The following is a 20,272-nucleotide window of genomic DNA, read 5'->3' as shown; positions in this document are numbered from 1 at the left end:
TCTCCATCTGGCCTCAACTGTCACAGTCTACGCTTCCGTCCTGAGAGCCGGAAGTTTCTTTTCCCGCCCAGGTGGGGGGAGGGGCTGTTGACTAGCGTTAGAAATCTTTGGGCTCTGAGGGAGGGGGAAGGAACCCGGGATGTTCGACTTCTCGAAGGAGGCCGGGGCCCTTCCCGGGGAGCGCTGGAGTGTTCGGGGCCTTTGTGCACATGCCTCGGGGCTGGGTTGTGGAGGCAGGCCAAAGCGGGCCCTGCCCCTCCTCAGCTCGAGCGGGGGTAGGAGGTGGCAATCCTCCAGCCCGTTCCTCCTTGCAGGGGCGGGGAGGGACCCTTTCCCCTTTTCCGTCCTCGCATTCCCAGTGCTTGGCTCAGAAGAGCCTTGCCACACTACTGCCCATTTCAGAGCTAGAAATATAAAAAATACCTTAGCCCTTCCAGGCTCTGACACTTCCTCCAGCAGTGCAGATGACAGCCCCCGAACACCTCATCTCTACCTACGATAAAAAAAAAAAATCCCCTTGCAGCCCCCCTGGGGACCAGCCTGTCCCGGGCTTGGCGGAGCTGGCCGGTTCCGGTTGGCACGTGCTACATTAAACCTCCCCTCCCCTGTCAGAGCTTGCCCTCTGTTGGCATAGCTGTGGAGCGCTGAGGGTGGCACTTCCAGGCGTCAGAATAGGCCACATTACGTCAGGTCTTGCCATTGCTAGAAAGGATTTCACCCCTACTGCCCCGTGCCAAGCAGTTGTCAAGAAGGGACCAATTTATTTAGCTAAGCGCAAACTCGTCCCCATGATGATGATGGATTGCCCCGGGATGATGGGTTTTTCTACCCGAAGAAAAAGTGTGCAAGGGTTATGCTTCGGTAGAAGGGAATCATCATTTGAATGAAATTCACAGAACCTTAAAGCAAATAGTCCTTAAAAGAGTGTCAAGCACTTGCATGCCCACATATCCCTTTGAGGTAAGTAGTAAAAATATTATTCCCTTTTTATAGGTGGGAACTTGAGCCTGGAGTAGACTTTCCACTATCACATAGCTAGTAAATATCAAGGCTTAGAAGCAGGTTTACTCACCCCAAGTCCCCACTGCTGCTGTAATAGCCCATGTCACTTTCACTTTTCCCTCTTAGAAACTTTTTTTTGCCTCCAGGATCAAATGCAAACTGTTTGCCTTTAAAATCTAACTTTGATTTTGTTACTTTGAATCTAATTTTTATCATGTTACTCCCATTCATATACTCTGTGATCCAATCTTAATTGTGTTCCTTATCTCTAGCCTCCGCACCTTTGTGTGGTGTGGTGTTGTGTTGTGCCTCCTTCCATGCTTAAAATATACTCTGTCCTCACCTATGCCTCTTGGAATCCCTTTTTTTCTTCAAAACCCAGCTCCTAGAAGCCTTTCCTGATTCTTTACCAATACCACCCCACTCCCCAGAACAGTTGTCAGTCAATAACCTCAAGTTGCTGTCAATCAACAAGCATTTATTAAATGCTTATCTTTATTAAGAGCTTATTGCCCAGCACTGTGCTAGGTGTGTGTGTGTGTGTGTGTGTGTGTGTGTTTTCAGTCATTTTTCAGTTGTGTACAATTTTGCATTGACCTTATTTGGGGTTTTCTTGGCAAAGAAATGGTAGTGGTTTGCCATTTCCTTCTCCAGCTCATTTACAGTAATGGCTGCTAAATCTTGTGTGATTCTGATTGTGGTTACTCAGTATTTGAATTCCTTTTTTTCTGGCTGCTTGCAGTATTTTCTCCTTGATCTGGGAGCTCTTTATTTTGGTTATAATATTGCTTAGTTTTCATTTTGAGATTTCTTTCAGGAAGTGACCAGTGAATTCTTTCAGTTTCTATTTTGCTCTCTGATTCTGATATCTGGATAATTTTCTTCATGATTTCATGAAATATGATATCTAGATTCTTTTTTATTCATGGCTTTCTGATAGTTCAGTGATTCTTATTTGTTCTCAGTTTGTTTTCCAAGTCAATTTTTTTTCCTGTTAAATATTTCACTTTTTCCCCCCAATCTTTTGACTTTGGTATAATATTTCTTGATGTTTCATGGAGCCAATTTAATTTTCAAGGAGTTTTCTTCAGTATAGTTTTGTGTCTCTTCTTCTATACTGTTCTCTTTTCTTACCTTTCTTCCCTAGCTCCTCTTTTCCTTTTTTTTCATCTGCTGCCCCCATTTGGTTTTTAAGATCATTTTTTTAGCTGCTTCTTTAGGTCTTGCTTTAACTTTTCTATGAATTCTTGTTTGATTTGTGTTCAGGCTGCATTTATCTTTGAGGCTTTGCTTTGTAGATTTTTTTGAGTCATTCCCTTCTTCTGTATTTGTGTCTGTTGCCATGATAATTTTTTGTGGTATTTTTGTTTGTTCATTTTGGGGGCCTACTTCTTGACTTTGGACTTTATGTTAGTGCCAGGTTCTATACACTTCTGGGGGGGGGGGGGGGAGTTGGGTGGGGATAGGGAATGCCTGGCTTGAGTTTCTGATCTCTTACATTTTTTTGCTGCTGTCACAGCTCTGACTGAGGGCCTATAAACTTTCAGTGCTCCTAAAGTTGTGTGATCTGGGTTGAAGTCTGTTCACTACCCTCTTGGTCTGAGTTCTGCAAGTTCTTGCCTCAGGTTTAGGTATATCGGTTTGTTTCTAGTTGGGAGTTTCAGCAGATTGCTTCTTGACTTAGCCAATAGTGACCCACTGAAAAGCTCTGCAAGTTCAGATTAACTGTAGGCTCCCCTTTGGTCTGGGATGCTCTGCCCTGCTCCTGGGATGAGAGCCACACAGCTGCCATTTGTTTCCTGAAACTTGTTCAGTATTCAGTGCATATTTGGAGCTGTTGCTCAAGATTGCTCTTCTCCTTCTCTGATCCAGCACTGGGTGGTGGGTGACAGAGCTGCCAAATGGCACCAGACTTTCTCAAGGATCTCTTTCTGGTACTCTATTTCCTTGGCACTGGAATGATCCTATCAGTCCCTGTCTCCTGTTATCTGAAAACTTCTCTATTTCCTTAAGACCTGGGCTGGAAAATGACTTACTGGGATGACTTCTTGGTTTTTCCAGTCAGAATTCAGTATAGTACAGTCTCTAGATTTTTGTTGAGAAGGTATAGTGGGAGAGCTAGACTCTAAGGCTTCCTCTCTGTCATCTTGAGTCTGCCCCCTCAATTTGTGTGTGTGTGTGTGTGTGTGTGTGTGTGTGTGTGTGTGTGTGTAATGAGACAACTTTCACAGGTGAAACTGACTAAAAGGGCAAGAGGAGGAGGTTCTATGGGAGGCTTGAATGCCTGTTGTGGTGAGTGAGACAGAGAATCAATTGAGAAGGTAGAGGATTGTTTGGCAGCTGGGTAGTCCTGTGGTAAGAGTGCTGGACCTGGAGTCAGTAAGACTTGCGTTCAAACCCTGCCTCAAATTGATCCCAGGAAAATTACTTCCATTTACCTGTTTCCTAATCTGTTAAATGGAGATAATAGTGTCTATCTTCCAGGGTTATCATGAAAAAAATGAGATATTTATAAAACGCTTTGTTAGCAATCAGTTGTTACTGTGGAAGCTTGGTTGAGACTTAAGTAGTAAACATTTGTAGTGGTCCTAGTCAGCATAGTTCCATGATTTTAGCTTTGTTCAACAATACATGAATAGGAATGAAGGAAGCAAATGCAATCAAAATCTCTCATCTTTTAAGTTCAACAACATTAAATGCATACATACTACATGCTAGATACTAGGAATATGGAGAGAAGGCAAAAGATTCTTGCCTGTAACAATCTTAAATTTGCTGGAGATACAATGTGTAAACACATAACACAAATCCAGTGCAATTTCAGGATGGAAAGAGTACTAACAATTGAGGGGAATCAGGAAAGGCTTCCCATAGGGAGTGACACCTGAGCTGATTCATGAAGGAGGCTAGAAATTAAGAGAACGGAGTACATTCCAGCTATGGGAGATACTTCATTGTTTTCTAGTTGGCCTCAACCAATCAACAAGTTTTGTTGGAGGAGGAGAGGGAGAGCAATCTTTGTTTGAACAACAAATATACATATGTATAGAAATTATCAGCAAACATGAAAATTTTGGTATACAAAGAAAGCCTGAAAAAGAAAATTGTATATGAAACAATGAATCCAATACAGATAACTTGTTTTTAAAAATATATGAATACACACACACACACACACACACACACACATACACACACATATAAAATGTAATATGGTAATAGGCTGATTCTTCACCTGGAAGATGGTCATATACCTGAGAGCCAGTGTGGCTTCAGAAAGGGCCAAGGAACAGTTGATATGATGTTAAGGTCTCTCTCAAGAATTTTGGATTTGACTGTGCAACATGGGAGACACTGGCATAGGACCGCTCAGCATGGCGTGCCCACATCGAAAAGGGTACTGTGCTCTTTGAGCAAAGCAGAATTGAGATAGCATAAAGTAAACGCAGGATGTGCAGATTTGGGATATCCACCCCAAATATTCACATGGACTCTCTGCACCCAACCTGTGGTAGAGCATTCCAAGCTCACATTGGTCTGATCAGCCACAGTTGGACACACTGAAATTTCACTTTATCATGGTGATGTCATTCTGGTCCTCTTCAAAGACAAAGGACAACGACCATACCATGGTAGCACCAACATTTTTGTGTGTGTCTAAGTTCTAGTTACTATTATTTCCAATTCTTTTCTGTAACAAAGAGTTGCTATAACTATTCTTATACATATGAATCTCTTTTCTGACTTTGGGTAGAAGCTGGTAGCAGTATCCTTCGGTAAAATCTATGCACAATTTAGTCCCTTTTGGAGTAGTTATAAAATGCTTTCCAGAATGCTTGAACCAATTCATAGCTCCTCGAACAGTTTATCAGTGTTCCTGTTTTTCCCAGTAATTCCCAGTAATCCCTCTAACAATGATCATTTTCAAGTGTTTTTAAAATTTGAATTTCTCTCATTTGTAGCATTCTAAAAATATAATTGTTGGTAGCTTGGATGTTTTCCTTAGGAAACTGTTTATATCCTATTGGGGAATGTCCCTTGTTCTTATATATTTCAATCAGTACCACACATATCTTGGTTATGAAATCTTATCAGATAAATTTGCTGCAAAGATTTTTTTTTCCCAGTTAACTATTTACTTTGTGTTAAAACTTGTGATTATCTCTGTCCTTTGGTCAAAAATTCTTTCCTCATTCATTGTTGTGAAAGGTGATATATTTCCCTCTAATTTGTTTCATCTATCTTTTATATATAGATCATACTTCCATTTGGAGCTTGTTATGGTTTATGTTGTAAAATGCTAATATTAGCCTAATTCTTCTGAAACTGCTTTCCGATTTTCCCATTAGTTTTTGTCAAATAGTGAGTACTTTCCCAAATAGTAGGTGTCTGGTGGTACAGTGGACAGAGTGCTGAATAGACCTGGAGTCAGGAAGACCTGAGTTCTAATGTTGCTTCAGCTACCCACTAGCTATGTGACTCTGTGCAAGTTACTTAACCTTTCTTAGACTGTTTCCTCATCTGTTACAAGGAGATAATAATTGCATGTACCTCATAGAATTGTTCTGAGGATAAAATGAGATCTTTGTGAAGTGTTTTGCAAACTTTGAAGTGCCATATAAATGATAACTATTATTAGTGAACACTTTGCATTGTATTCAGTTGCTTCATTTATTTTTTAATAAGTGGGGTTTGTTTTTTCATTCATTTAGTTGCTGTACTAAAATAGTATCTGCACTCTAGTAACTAAAGTGGCACTTGAAGGGTTAGTACCCTACTGTGACTTCAGTGAAGTACTCATATGTTTTGTCATAAACTTGTGTTTCACAATAGGCCACTGGTATGGAGTTCCTGAGCTATTTCTCTCAACAGTAGAAATATTCTTTAGCTCAGGATTGACTCAGGTTTCTCAAAGTACAAGGGGACAGGGAAACAGGCTGGGAGCTTTTCCCTCTGCAAGTAGGGGGCCTCCTGGTGATGTTAAATCTGCAATAGCCAGAGAAGTTGCAATAACTAGCAAAGAGAGCACAGTGACCCTCTGGGTGGACGTTGAGGACAGAAGTAGCATGCCCACCAGCCCTAGGGACTGGCAACATCTAGCAGCCTCAAGATAAAATGTAACAGCAAGATAAGACATTCATTGTCCCACACATGCACACACATTTAGCCTCTGTAACGGTCATTTTATTGAAATGCAGCAACAGACAATTATCTTTCTTTGGAACGAAAGTTCTCTGCTATATCCCACTTTCTCAAGATCAGGATTGGGAGTGATAACAGTGGCAGGAGTGGAAAGCTACTCTTTAAAATTCTTGCTCTTCATCCTCACTGGCATATTCACATCAGCTGGTGTTGAGCTTTGGTCTTCTGGACCAAAGGCTCTTTCAGGTTTTTCATAAGCCTGTGTCCATACCCTAGATTAATCAAGTGGGACTCCCTACTTCTTTAAGTAATGAGCAAGTCCCACCTACCTGCCAGCACAGTCTTTAGGGGAGCAGGGTTGACAAGTCAGCTTCTTGCATATTCCTAGCCCCAAGGAGGACAAACCTACCAATGTTAGATTCCCAGAGACTCGCTAAGGAGCTTGTCTAGGGAAGTGGGAGGGAAGAAATTAGAATAGGAAGGGGGACAATGAGCTCCCACTATCTCCAAGATGTTCCAAGCATGAGAGGTGCTGGGCAACAGGAGGTAATAGGGTCTAGGACACAGTTCGGCGGGGCAGACTTGTCTTATACAGAGATTTGCCTGTGGCCTCAATATACGTGACACTCATGTCCTTGGAGGTGATCTCCACATAGGCGAAGCCACCTAGGGACTCTCGGGCCCCATAGTAAAATCGCAGATAACCATCAGGAACTTTCCGTTGGTGCTTCTTGGAGGGGTCCATAAAGTTTCCTGCCCCACTCAACACATAACCCACGCCATCCTTGTCCTTGAGGTACTGCAGAAGAAGACATGTATTAATAGAACAGCCACACAAACAAGTTTCCATCCCCAAACCCCAAACTTTTCATTTCTTCTGTCTAGGTTAGGCACCTAGTCTTTCTTTAAGAGAACTCAGAATCCCAGAAGCCCTGGGGTTGGCTTTTTTACAGAGCTAAACCATATTTGTATTCCTGAGTAGAGCTTAGGCTGAAACAAATCACTTTCCATTCCCCAAGTACACAATGAAGGACCATAGCAAGAGGTGCTAGGGGCTAGGTGACTGGATGGGACTAGGTGACTGGATGATAGCCTGAAAATACACATTTTCTACAAGTTAGCCACAAAGACCCATTTGCAGGTAATCCTAATAGTTGATAGGATTCATGGTCACAAAGTGCATCAGATTCATTACATTATTTGATCCTAGCCACCCTGTGAGGTAGGGGATATGTGTTATTATTTTGTCTCCTTTTTACAAGTGAAGAGACAGGCTTAAAAAGGGGGAGAATTTACATAATAAGTAGTAAAGTGTGACTTGTAGTCACAAAGACAATAAGTGCTAGAATGATAGTTTGAAGCCAGGCTTTCTGATTCCAAGTCCAATGTTCTTGATTCCCCCCTCTAGTTGAAAGGTGGCTGAGTCATTTCCCTGGGATTCCTTCTCACTCCCAGCTTCACATACTTCCCCTCCTCTCCTCACCTGCAAGTTGTGGTCATGGCCACACAGGTAAGCTGTGACTTTGTACTTGACCAGCAGAGGCTGTAAGTGCTTTACAAGGCAATGAGTAGGTCCATGTTCCGCTATTGACCACACAGGGTAGTGGCCAGCTACCAGTAGGTAGTCCTCTTTGGCATTGGCTAACTGTTTCTTTAGCCAGGACAGCTGGCTTCTTGCCAGTTTCAAATCCTTGGGTCTCTCAGGCTGTTGGCTCAGGAAATCATCTGAATTTCCACATAATGTCACAGTGTCCAGCATAAAAATGGCCACACTTACATTAGTTTTGGGGATTTTGAATCTGAGGCGGTAATAAGGGCTGGGGAAATTCCTGTAAAGAGGAAATAATTCTCAGATCAGCACAATCTAGAAATACATGATGCAATTTAGAATGAGGGACACACAAACAGTAGGACCCTGTCCAGGGAGTTGGGGACAGAATTTATTACTGGGTGGTGTGAGCCTCAAACTAATCAGTGCAGGCTCCCTGTAAAAGTTTCAAACTTTAAGCAGCTGCAGGAGCTGGCAGATGATTCACTGGAGAATGGAGGAGAAAAAGATGAACTTCTTGGTTGTGTTTAATCCTATGGGACACAGTTCTGGGCAAGAGTGGCTAATCATGACAGTGGAGAATCTAGATTCTAATTAAAAGGAACCTAGATAAAAGCTGTTCAGTTTCATGTAATTGAAATTATTTTACTTTTATAATTGCCCCTATCTTTGCTTTGATAAAGATTCATTCCCACCCATAGCCGCCAAAGGTATGTTATCAACTTCTTGTCTAATTTTTTTACTAGTGTGACCTTGGCTATTCAGGTCACCCATCCATTTTGAATTTATTATAGAATATGGTATATGAAGTTAGTCTAAACCAGGAGTGGGGAATCTGTGGCCTTGAGACCACATGTAGCCCTCTAGGTCCTCAAGTGAAGCCTTTTGACTGAATCCAAACTTCACAGAACACATCCCCTTCATAAAAGGATTTGTTCTGTAAAACTTGGACTCAGTCAAAAGATCATACCCAAGGACCTAGACGGTCACATCTGGCTTCAAGACAGCAGGTTCCCTACCCTTGGTCTAAACTTAATTTCTGTCAGACTGTTTCCTAATTTTTGTCAAATCAGTTAAAAAACCAAAACACTTTGTCAAATGTTTTCTAGGTACTTTATGTTTTATCATTTATTGAACAAATTATTTTTAATTCTTCCTTGTCTAGTGTTCCCTTGATCTGTTTTTCTATTTTTTAACCAGTATCAGATACTTTTGAAGACTGTTGCTTTATAATTGAAGTCTATAAGTGTTATTCACCCTTCATTTCTACCTCTCTTTGTTATTTTCCTTGTTATTCTATGTCTTATTATTTTGCCTAGCTCTGTAAAGTATTGGTAGTTTGACTGGTATAACACTAAAATCTGTTAATTAACTTTGATATTTTTATTATATTCCATTCATGAGCACTGACTATCCTTTTAACTATTTAAGTTGCTCTATTATTGCTTCCTAGGTTTTATTATTATCATATAAAATAACGTTGATTGTTGGGGGGTTTATATTGTAGCTTGCAACTTTACTTGGAGCCATGGATATAGGATCTAAATATTAACATAGACCTTTCACAGTTAGTGTAGGAACTAAATTCTTAACCAAAAAAGGATAGCGGTGATTACAAAAGAGATTATTCCTATTGCATGAAGTTAATTTTTCTATGAATAAATTAATGCAACTAAGGGGTAAGAAGGGAACAATTCACTGGGAAAAATCTTTGTCTCAAATATCTTTGATAAAGGTTTGATATGAAAGATATCTAGACAATTCATAGAAATGCATGAGACAAAAAATCATTTCCTAATGGATATATGAGGTCAAAAGATATGAACAAACAATTCACAAAAAAAGGTAAATTATTAACAACCATATAAAAGAATGCTCCAAATCAGTAATACTGAAAGAAGGAATTTGGACTAGACCTGCAATTTCATTGCTGTAGAGAACTCACCTAGGTAAGAAAAACTCCCTTTACCAGTATAGGTTAGCACCTTCTCATCTTGGAGAATGGTCTAAAACACTGAATGGTTGCGTGACTTTACAAGAGTCATAGCCAATATGTGTCAGAGGTGAGACATAAACCTAGGCCTTCCTATCATGCAACACTACCGTCTCTAAGAGAGCTGCAAATCAAAACAACCCTGAGGTTTTACCTCACACCCAGCAAATTGGTGAAGATGCCAAAAGAAAGGAAGAGCTGATGTTTGGAAGGGTTGTAGAAGACAAGTATACTAATGCTGTGTCAGCTGTGTCATTCTGGAAAGCAATTTGGAATTATTTGAAGAGTGCCTAAAATGTTAATGTTAATTAAATGTTTATAGCCTCTGACCCAGAGATTTCTCTGCTAGGTATATGCCCCTAAAAAGATCAATGATGAAAAGGCTTTATATATACCTAAATGTGGCAGCTAGATGGCGTAGTGGATAGAGTGCCAAGGCCTGGAGTCAGAAAGACCCATATTCCTATGTTCAAATCTGGCCTCAGACTTACTAGCTGTGTGATCCTGGGCAAGTCACTTAACCTTTTTTGCCTCAGTTTCCCCATCTGTAAAAGATCTGGAGAAGGAAATGGCAAACCACTCCAACATCTTTGCCAAGAAAACCCCAAATGGGATCATGGAGAGTCAGACATGAACAACAACCAATACACCTAAATATGTATACTAACACTTTTTGTGTAACAGCTGGAAACAAAGTAGATGTCCATCAACTGGAAAGTAGCTAAACAAATCTCAACTCTGCCATATACTTCCTGTGTGACCTTGGGCAAGTCACTTACCTTCTCTACCCTTCCATTTCTTCATCAGTAAAAGAGTGAGCTAGACTAGATGGCCTAAGGTCCCAGCCCTAGATACATGATCCTATGAAACTAATGTTCATGAATGTAATGGGATGGTATTGTGCTGTGAAAACTTGATGAATTTAGAAAGATTTCTGTAAACTAATGAAGCTGAATGAAGCAAATGTAGCTAGGAAGACAACAGACATAGTAACTAAAACAATAAGAATGGAAAGAATCACATTAATCAAAACTAAATGTTATAAATTATAATGACGAAGCTCTGGCCCCAAAGAACTTCCTCTGTGCTCTTTGCAAGAAATGGGGGGATATGGGTGTGGAACACTGCATATGATGTCAGATTTTTTTTACATGTCATGATTGGTTGTGCTGAATTTTTCTTCTTTTTTAATCCTTATAAGGAATGACTCTCTGAGAGTCTGTGGAGGGAGGAATTTAGTGGGAAATGTAGATGATGGCAATCCAATTAATAGGGGGAAAAGGAATCTAGATGTTTCTGAAGCCTAAATATTGCCTCTCACTCTCTCTTCACTTACTAACTATAGATTAGCTAAAGGTGAAGGGGATGAAAGTTTCCCCATTCCATCCTCACTACTCACCAGCGCTTAGAGACTTTAGAGTAAGCAATCTGAGCTGAAACATTTCCCAGGTGGTCGTGGTTTCCAGCCAGCACATACCAGGGAATGTTTTGAAGGGAGGGGGCTGTGAACACTTCCTCAAAGGTTTCCTGTGGGGAGAAAAGGAGCGTGGAAATGAATAGACTGGAGGAACAGGGAATTGGCATTATGTGTAAGGTGCTTTGTGTCTCATAGCAGCAAAGTTCTGGTATGAGCTTTGTGCAAAGCAGTCCAAAGTGAGATATGCATCTAAGTTGGAGGCAAATCTATATGTGGTTGGGCTTTAATCAGTGCCTCCTGGGAAAGGGGGACTGTGTCCAGACACACATACTAGTAGTGTTCAACTGACTCCCTCTGGGCTGATAAATATCTACTCAGCTAGGAGTCTCTTCTAACACTATAGCAGCATCCCTTCTTTTCCTAATCTGATTCCAACAAGGACACAAGAATTTTTCACATACACACAGTCCCCTCCTCCCCCAATTGCCCTGGAGGTCTTTATTGTAGAGGAAATTCCTGAGTGGCTTGGAATAGATGACTTCTAAGTCTCTTCCAGCCTTTGAGATTCTGCAGACCTTTAGTTAAGGAAGTAGTCATTGGACTTTAGAGCAAAAAAGCCTAAGTGATGATAAATTTTGATTCCTTGAGTCAACACATGAAAAAACAGGCTCAGAAAGGGCAAGTGACTTGCTCAGGTCACAGAATAATTTGCAGTTGAGGTTCAAATCCAATTCCTTGACTTGGATTCCTTTCATTTGATGATGCTGTTTTCCTAGTGGACTTTGGGGGCAGGTAAAGGAATTCAAGCAGAGGGTTTAAAAAAGAGAAAGCCTTGAATAAGGGGCCTCCTGAGAAAGGGACTATGAGAAATCACCATAGAGGAGGGGGCACCTGGAATCTTTTATCCTCGGCGTCCTGAACTCCATTGAAATAAAAATTATCTCCAAGGGATAGGATGAAGTTGGCTCCCAGGGTTTCCACAGTCCTCCCGATTTCCTTCGCATTTGCCATCTCTCGGGCTGTGTAGAACGGGGCATTAGGGACTCCTCCCCAGTCTCCCACAGCCACAAAGCGCAAGGTGGGAACCGAATTGTCTGTCAGTGAGAGAGTTAAGGCCCCTTGCAGGAGGAGGGCTAAGAGTACCGTTGTCTCCATCTGCAGGGATGAGAGGCACAGAGCTCAAAAGGAAAGAAGGGACATTAAAAAGAAGCTGGTTACCCACCTGTACAGCTTAAGTGTGTCAGTCTTATCTGAAATCTATTTTCAACCCCTTCTCCATCTGCACATCTCTGTGATCTGTGCCTTGGCAAAGAACTCACTGTGAGAGGCTCTGAAAAGGGGCTAGCTGGGAAGTCAGAAAGGGTAAAGGTGAGAGGAAGAAAAGATGATGGAGAAAGGAGGTGGCAGATGAGCTGGTATGGAAAGGAGGTAACTGAAGACTAGAGAGGACAGCCTCCTGTTTTACTGTATGAGCTCTCCAGGTATACTGTACATGCATGCACATGATCACGTACACACATTTTCTTCCTGCTTCTGGAAAAGCTAGTAGGGAGGGAGAACCCAGTGCTGACCTAGTTCCCAAGTTGCTAGAATTGAAGATAGTGGGGAGAGGTTAGCTTGGGAGATAGGTTGAAGGGTGACCAATTAGCTTGAGGAGTTTCTTTCCCTCATCTTCTTCTTCTTCAGCCCCCAGCATGGTGAGAAAGCCAATGAAAATAGTAGGGGCCCTATGTTTGACCCACAACCCTGTCTTGGCCCAGCCTTGAACACCAAAAGTGTTCTTGGCTTTAAAAAGAGAGCTTGACTTTACCTAGTTGTTCCTGCCCTGGTATAGTAGCAAGACACAAGAAATTCAGAGTACTGGTAGTGGGAAAGGTTTAGGGAAGATATTCACTCACTCTGGGTGGTTCTCCAATCAGCCTGGCCCCTTGAGCCTAGGGTAGGCAAGCTGCAGATGGCTTCAGGAACTCTAACTCCCTATGGTTTTATTCTGTGGAAAGGAGGAAGCAGGAGCCAGGGAGGGACTTAGATCTGGGCTAGTAAGTTGATCATAATGAGGCTGATGAAGTCTCTCCACTGAATGACCCAGGATCACCTCCCTTTGGATCATGTGAGTCTCCATGGGCCTGGGCAGTCATACTTCCCCATAGAGACAGATCAGTAGTCCAGGCTGGGGGTGGAGATGACCTGCCAGTTCTCAAATCATCATGTCAGCATTTCTTTACTCTTATCTCAGCCTGCTGCCTGATCCCTCAATATCCCAGTTTTATGGATGTGAGAGGCCTTTTATCCACAAAAAATGGAGCAAGGACTCTGTGGAAAGGACAGGCCACACTGGAAAAGTTATAGATCGGTCCCCTGGACATGTAATTCTAACCCTCTATCCCTGCTCTTCCCCTCACCCACATAATCGTCTGTAGAAGGAAAATTGTACCCATAGAAAACCCAAGGCTGCTTGTTACAGCTTCTCCAACCCCAGTCTCACAATATGACTAACCAACCCATGACATTCCAGTTTCCAATTTTGCCTCTTTCTCCACATATTTCAGGCCTTCTGAGGACTTCTGTTTCACAATGGCTGTGGGAGCATCCCAAAGAATGAAGGAAGAGGTATAATGAGTTTAGGAGACACCAAGAGATAATGGCCATAGCATGATTTCTCCTTCTGGGAAAGTCAGAATTAGGGGCAGTGTATCCTATATAAAGAAGCGAGGAGACTAAAGATTCTAGTCATTCCTTGAAAAGACTGTGAAACAAGGCCTAGGGCTTGGGAACTTTAGGAACTGAAATGAAGTAACTACAATTTCTCCTTCTTGATCAGGTCCAGTGTAACCCCCTAGGGGCAATGTAGCTCATTAGTCGGGTTCATAGGGTCTTGCCAGAGAACCAGTGTTCCAGGTTGCTGATAATAATAATAGCCAACATTTTAATAGGCACTGTGCTAAGCTCTTTACAATTATTTCATTTGATCCTCACAACCCTGGGAAGCAGGGGCTATTATTATCTGCATTTTATAGATGAGGAAACAGAGGCAGACAGGTTAAATGACTTCCCCAGAGTCACATGGCTAGTAAGTGTCTTAGGCAAGATTTGAACGAAAGTATTCCGGAATCCGGAATCCAGAATCCTAGCACTCTGTCTACTTCATCACCTAGCTGCCCTAGAGAAGTGGAACTGCAGATGGTATGGAGGTGTGAAGGGGGGTTAGCTTAAGGGATGGGTTGAAGTTTGCTCAAGGTACCTAATTAAATATAGGAGTTTGTTTCTCCTACCTTCCCCTTCTCCATGGAGAGCAAAGAAGGATGACAAAAAAAATTGCCCAATATAAGGGACTATTTATGTCACTTCCAGTACAGTTTGGACACTTTTCTGAGTTTAAAAAATGCTGCTCTTGTCCCATTTTGGGTCCTGTCAGTCCTGTTCCCTCCCTTCCCCTGTTTCCAAGTCTTTCCTCTCAATACAAAATCCTCACCCAATCCTCCCAGTCTTCAGGATTTGTGAAAAGTCATACCTATGGCTCCTTCCCTGGAGATCTTGGTAAAGAGAGAGGTGGATTAGGCTTGGCTTGCCAGGGCACAGTTCTGTGAGACTCATCTACAAGTCTTGAGCCAAGAGTGCTGGAACTGGGGCCCACCTGCATCTTTGAAGAAATCTGTTGCCCAAAGCCTACAACCTGTTGAAAGTCAGCTTCAATCTGAGACATAAAGGTCTCCAGAAATAGCAGCGCAGAGCAGAGTTTTTACTTTCTGAATCGGAGGAAAGGTTAAAAAACAAGGTACTCACCGTGATCTGTGGGAGGAGGGGTGGAGCTAAAGGAAGTTAGTGGCCCAGGCATGAAGGAGAGTAGGGCTGGGTCTGGCGGAAGTTAAAGGGCCTTTTTAAGAAAAAAAAAAAGCCCACTGCCCTTCCCTCCTTTGTGAAGAAAACATTGACTCCTAGAAACACTGAGCATGGAAGATAAGGTATAACCAGGAGGGTCCTTCCAGACCTTTAAGGACCTGCCCTAGGTTAACTCTAAACTATTTTTTATATTGCCCCAGGGGAGAGGTCTAAGATGCGGAAGGGAGACCAAAAAAACCCAGCCTAGGTGTGTCCTTGATCACTGCTCCCCTCCCCTTACATCCATTCATGGTAAGCGTGTGGGCCCAGGCTTTTAATGGTAGTTGTAATAAAGCAGGAAATGCTGGCAAGATGAGGATCTTTTGGGGACAATCTCCTTGTTAACCTTGTTCCCTATTTGCTCCAACAGTAGTTTAATGTTGCAACTTTAAAGAATCTTAGCAAGAAATCAAGTTCAAGTCCCTCCTTTTAAATAGGAACAGAAGCCTAGCCAAATAACACAATGATATCCCAGGCAGAGCTGGAATTAGAACCCAGATCTTTGGGCTCTTTACCTGGCCCATTGCACTTTCCTTTAAACCTTTTCTTGGTCCTCAATTGTGCTGGGTTATGCTGTTTCTACTCCATCCCTATCCTCACGAAAATAGTATAGGCTAAGAGTCTGAAGGAACTATCCTTGTCCAGGATTCAGATGGATATCTACTGGGAAGGGATTAAGGTAAGAGACTCAAGGCAGTGGAATTTTCTGGGGAGAGAAGACGAGGGAGGTTGATTGAGTATTTTCTGGGCAAACTGGAGCCAGAACACAAGGTTACTAGTTGAGATGGACTGTTTGACACCAGACCAAAGACCTGGGCTGTAGGGGTCTTTTTATCTGGTATTTCCTCTGGGAATAGTCTTCATGAGTCTTCCTCTTCTCACCAGATTTATAGTTGTCATTCAGTAGCTCAGTCATGTCTGACTCTTTATGACCCCATGAACCATAGCACGCCAATCCTGTCCATGGGCTTTTCTTGGCAAAGATATTGGAATAGTTTGCCATTTCTTTTTCCAGTGGATTAAGGCAAACATTACAAACAGGGCCACATAGCTAGCAAGTGTCTGAAGCTGTTTTTGAACTAGGGTCTTCTTGACTCTATGGGCAGCTAGGTGTCGCAGTGGATAGAGCACTGGGCTTGGAATCAGGAAGACTAACCTTCACGTCAAGAAGAGTCAGACACAACTGAACTATGACTCAGTGCCTCCAGGCTCAGTGCTCTACCCACTGTGCTACCTAGCTGCTTCTACCACATTGGGCATGCCTATTACCACTAGAACTTTGTCCTTTTGAGTTTATCAGACTACATTTGGAGAATTAGGTTCAGTATAAAAGGGACATTAGCAAATTAAAACACATCATTTTTGCCAAGGAAAGGGACTTAGAATTGCCAAAGGATGCTTAGAGTTGGAAGGCATCCTTTCTAAAACAGTGCCAATGGTGGTTGACCAGCTTCTACTTGAAGGCCACCAAATCTAACCAATCCTACCTCATCTAACTGCCTTCCACTACATTGTTTCCTAGGAAAAACACTTCTAGATTGCATCAGCCAAAAAAACACCCAGGACCCTAGTCTCTTGGGAGGGTTCATCTACTGAGGGGTTTGGCCAGATGCCCTGAATTTGAACTCTTGCTTCGGGCTCTGTTATCAAATCCACACCACCATTGTTCTGAAAGGGTGGTGTGTCCTTTGACTCGAAAGATCAATCCTTTGACTTGTCCTTTGACTTGAAAGATCAATCCACCCTCCCTGTAAAAACCCCAGGCACTTTCCTTCTAAACCATTACTCTCATAAGTCACATCTTTCCCAATTAGAAAGCTCCTTGAGGGCAGGGACTCTATCCCTTTTATATTTGTTTTCTCAGCTTTTAGTACTGAGTCTGGTTGGAAAGGCTGAATTCCTTTTCCTTCTGAATGGAAGATGCATTAAGAAAAGGGAGAGTTCTGAAGCATCTAGGCTAATCTAGGCAAGAGCTGGTGTGGGCCTGAATTAGGACACAGGTGGACTGAGGGAATAAAAACTGATGAGAAATGTTAGAAAAGTGGAATCCACAAGACCAGGTGATTGATTTGGTATGAGGGATGGAATGAGAATAGGTAGAGGGGTTAGCTTTGGGAAGGAATAATAAATATGTGACACATAGGTAAAGGAAGATAGGGTAGGAGAAGGCAGGGCAGTGACAGGATATGAAGAAGAAGGGAGAAGAGGGAACTCATAGTGAATGACTATGTAAAATGAGGCAAGGCTTTTAGTTGAGGACATGAGAGGAGAGAGAGCTATGGGAGATTTGAGGAGGGACAAAAAGATTCAGAAGAGCCACTGTGGAAATTGGGGTAGTTTTTGTTTGTCCTTCATTCTCATCATCACAGGCTAATGTCTTGACTTGTGAGTGAATTGGATTTAAGTGAAGCAGAGTTGATCAAATTTGTTGCTTCACTCTTCCAGAGTCATCAAAGTCCAGTGGCAAGACAAGAGTCAGGAAAAATGGTGATAGCCTGGGATTCAGTGGATACCCTTGGCATCCTGGATGGCTGACCACAGTGGGCTCCACAGTGCCTGATTCAGCTGCTTTTATGGCTGTTGGAACAACTTGTTCTCATCCACCCATTCTACCAGGAGAAGTCTTCATATGCTTGGGGTAGAAATCCCCTGACTCACTAATGGGTTTGAGGCCTTTTGGATACCCTCAAACTGATTTAGTCCACCCACAGAAACAGTTTTCCTGGGGTGTGGCCACTGAGCAAATTACAGTTTCTTGGAGCAACAGGTGAGAGTTGGTTGAAGGTAAATGAGCAGCCCAAAAAAGGGCTTGGAAAGGCCGCGCACCAGAGCTACTATTCCTCTCTGAACACCCCATAGGTCTCAAATTCTCTGCTTGTCAGTGGTCAATGGACATGAAGTTTTTCAAAAGAATTGCAAACTATAAAAGACTATATGAAAAGATATGCCAAATCATTAATAATAACAAATGCGAATTAAAACAGCTCTGAGGTTTTAGTTTATATTCATGAAATTAGCAAAAAAACCAAACCGTTTTAGAGGAGCTATAAGAAGACAAGAATACTAATGTATAGTTAGTGTGTCTCTAAAATAGACCAACTGTTCTGGAAAGCAATTTGTCCTCTTCTCTCGAATCCCTGTCATGGATTATGCTCAGCCAGATGTCATCCTTAGATCACTCCCACCATTCATTGCCTCTGCTCCTACACACAAGTGGCTGAAAAAAGGGGAAAAAAAATCACACAGCCATTTTCACTGGGTCTACTACAGATTTATGTTACACAATCTCAACTGGACCCTCATTCCTACAAGGCAATCCTACTTTGTCACATCACTATCCCACTCTTACCAGAGGTGTTAGTCTTCCCCAAACACGCCATACACCAACTGGGACACTAATTCACTGCTGGTGAAGCTGTGGACTGATCCAACCATTTTGGAGAGCAATCTGGAATTAAGACCAAAGAGTTATTAAACTGCCTATAACCTTTGACCCAGCAATACCACTACTAGGTCTGTTTCCAAAAATGATTAGAGGAAAAAGGAAAAGAACCTATATGTTTTAAAATATTTATAGCTACTCTCTTTGTGGTGGCAAAGAACTGGAAATTATAGGGATGCTGGTCAGTTGAGGAATGGCTGAACAAGTTGTATATGATTGTAATGGAATACTAATGTACTATAAGAAAGGATGAGCTTGATGGTCTTAAGAAAACATGGGAAGACTTGCACAAAAAAATGAGAGAGAGCATAACAAACAGAAGCAAGAGAACATTGCATATAGTAACCGTAATACTGTTCTAAGAACAACTTTGAGCAAACAAGTCATTTGGAGTATTATCAATACCCTAATTAGCTACAAAGGACCCATGAAGGAAGATGCTGTCTGTGTCCAGAGAAATAACTGGTAAGTAGAGGCATGTATAGAATGATTTTACATGTATACATATTTATATCTCTTGGGTGGGGGGGCAGTAGTGGAAGGAAGACAAGAAGAAAAAAGAAAGTTACATGAGAACTTTATCATGTATTTAAAAGGACTAGCAAGTACTGTTGTAGTCTGTGCAATGGAGTGGGACCTACCCTGCTTTTTCCTCTTCCTCCCCCTTCCCCTACCCTCCCCCCCACTGGATCCAGAGAATGGAAGGAGGGGAATGGGAGGAGAGGAAATACCCGGAACAGAAAAGTGACAGGAATTTTGTGAATTGTGCTGAACATTGCTCTGAAAATACAGACTGTACTGCTTAGAGTGGCCAGAGCCATAGTGTAATCTGATAGCAAGGGCTACGTTGGACAGGGCAATAGCCCTGGGTCCTGTGGTAACTGGAGGGCAGTGTTTCTCTCCAGTGCTGAGCACTGATGGAGAAGGGACATTGGCTCAGGAGGCTGGGGCCTCTATCACCTGGCAACCTGCTTGAATCCCTATTCAACAATACCAGTTCCTTTGCCTCCTTATTCAGGAATAGTGAGGAAGACACAGATGCACTTGACTGATAAAGCTTGATGTCAGGGACCTTATTCCTAGATGATGTTGAATTAAAAAAATTAATACAGTACTCAGCATTTTAGGCACAAGTCTACCAGAATCCGTTTTTATTCATTTATCATTGTTCTAAATTCAGATGTTTCTAGCTTAGATTCCTTTGTGCCCTTAGACATGTCTTTGATACAAGACATTTTGAAATAACAGAAATAATGAATGAAGAAAATGTCACAATATGATAAAAAATACAATTTAAACATTCTTCTTCATATAATAGAACAAAAGTTACTTAATATTTCAGGAATGCACCTGGAGAATCTATTTAATTCCAATGAATTATAAGCAGTTAGGTGGCTCAGTGTGTAGTGTGCAGGAACCCTTGAGTAGCCAGTGTAAAGGGCCAGTAGCAGGTAGTAAGATTGCAAAGGGGAACCTGGAAGTCATGTACAAACGGTCCCAAAGATCAAAGGAGTATAATGTACAAATTGCACTATATATTAACCAAAATTTATATTCTGGCAATATGTACTGAATCAGGGGAAGCCATCTAGACTTTACTTGTCACATTTCTGTTCCTATGACATGTAAATTCTAGACAAAATCCAGACCTCCACAGTTCCAGACCAGGAGAACATCAAAAGGAAGCTGATAACTTTGAGATAATGACTTTGAAGTTTTACTTTAACTTAGAGATAATTTGGAAATAGTAACTAACCCCAAGATGATACAGATAGGTGTTGGTCAGTTTCCCATAAAACCCTATCAAAATTAAACCTCAAACTCTTGCCCTCTCTCCCTCGCTCCCAT

At 42.0% G+C, this 20,272-nt stretch overlaps 2 protein-coding genes and 1 long non-coding RNA gene across 8 annotated transcripts in view; 2 read left to right on the top strand and 1 right to left on the bottom strand.

Annotated features, from left to right (window-relative positions):
* The first annotated feature begins 545 nt into the window (after positions 1-545).
* Positions 546-17,892, top strand: LOC140500062 (uncharacterized). Its single transcript, XR_011965613.1, has 2 exons — positions 546-960; positions 17,428-17,892. It is a non-coding gene; the product is annotated as an uncharacterized lncRNA (long non-coding RNA).
* Positions 6,165-15,186, bottom strand: ACP5 (acid phosphatase 5, tartrate resistant). Of its 5 annotated transcripts, none has more exons than XM_072602264.1 (6): positions 14,887-15,162; positions 13,002-13,093; positions 11,995-12,258; positions 11,086-11,213; positions 7,628-7,973; positions 6,165-6,943 (listed from the first exon to the last, which is right to left on the bottom strand). In XM_072602264.1, exons 3-6 carry the CDS (start codon positions 12,256-12,258, stop codon positions 6,701-6,703), a joined length of 981 nt encoding a protein of 326 aa, XP_072458365.1. In that variant the 5' UTR covers positions 13,002-13,093; positions 14,887-15,162; the 3' UTR covers positions 6,165-6,700. The 5 variants fall into 5 exon arrangements, with proteins under 5 accessions (XP_072458365.1, XP_072458364.1, XP_072458366.1 ...); XM_072602263.1 differs by lacking the exon at positions 14,887-15,162 and adding an exon at positions 14,615-14,844; XM_072602265.1 differs by lacking the exon at positions 13,002-13,093 and having other exon boundaries at positions 14,887-15,186.
* Positions 17,893-18,807: 915 nt separating the features above from the next.
* LOC140500057 (lysosomal alpha-mannosidase-like) overlaps positions 18,808-20,272 on the top strand; it is a 35,823-nt gene continuing 34,358 nt past the window's right edge. Inside the window, exon 1 of one of the 2 annotated variants that reach the window (XM_072602260.1) lies at positions 18,808-18,889. In XM_072602260.1, the coding sequence (XP_072458361.1) occupies positions 18,862-18,889 (28 nt within the window). In that variant the 5' untranslated portion in view covers positions 18,808-18,861. The remainder of the gene's footprint in view (positions 18,890-20,272) is intronic. The other variant, XM_072602258.1, reaches the window with a different exon arrangement.

Source organism: Notamacropus eugenii, chromosome 4 (assembly GCF_028372415.1).
Source record: "Notamacropus eugenii isolate mMacEug1 chromosome 4, mMacEug1.pri_v2, whole genome shotgun sequence".
Lineage (NCBI taxonomy): Eukaryota > Metazoa > Chordata > Mammalia > Diprotodontia > Macropodidae > Notamacropus > Notamacropus eugenii.
The sequence above is the reverse complement of the archived record's forward strand: the minus strand, read 5'-3'. Positions and strand labels throughout refer to the sequence as shown.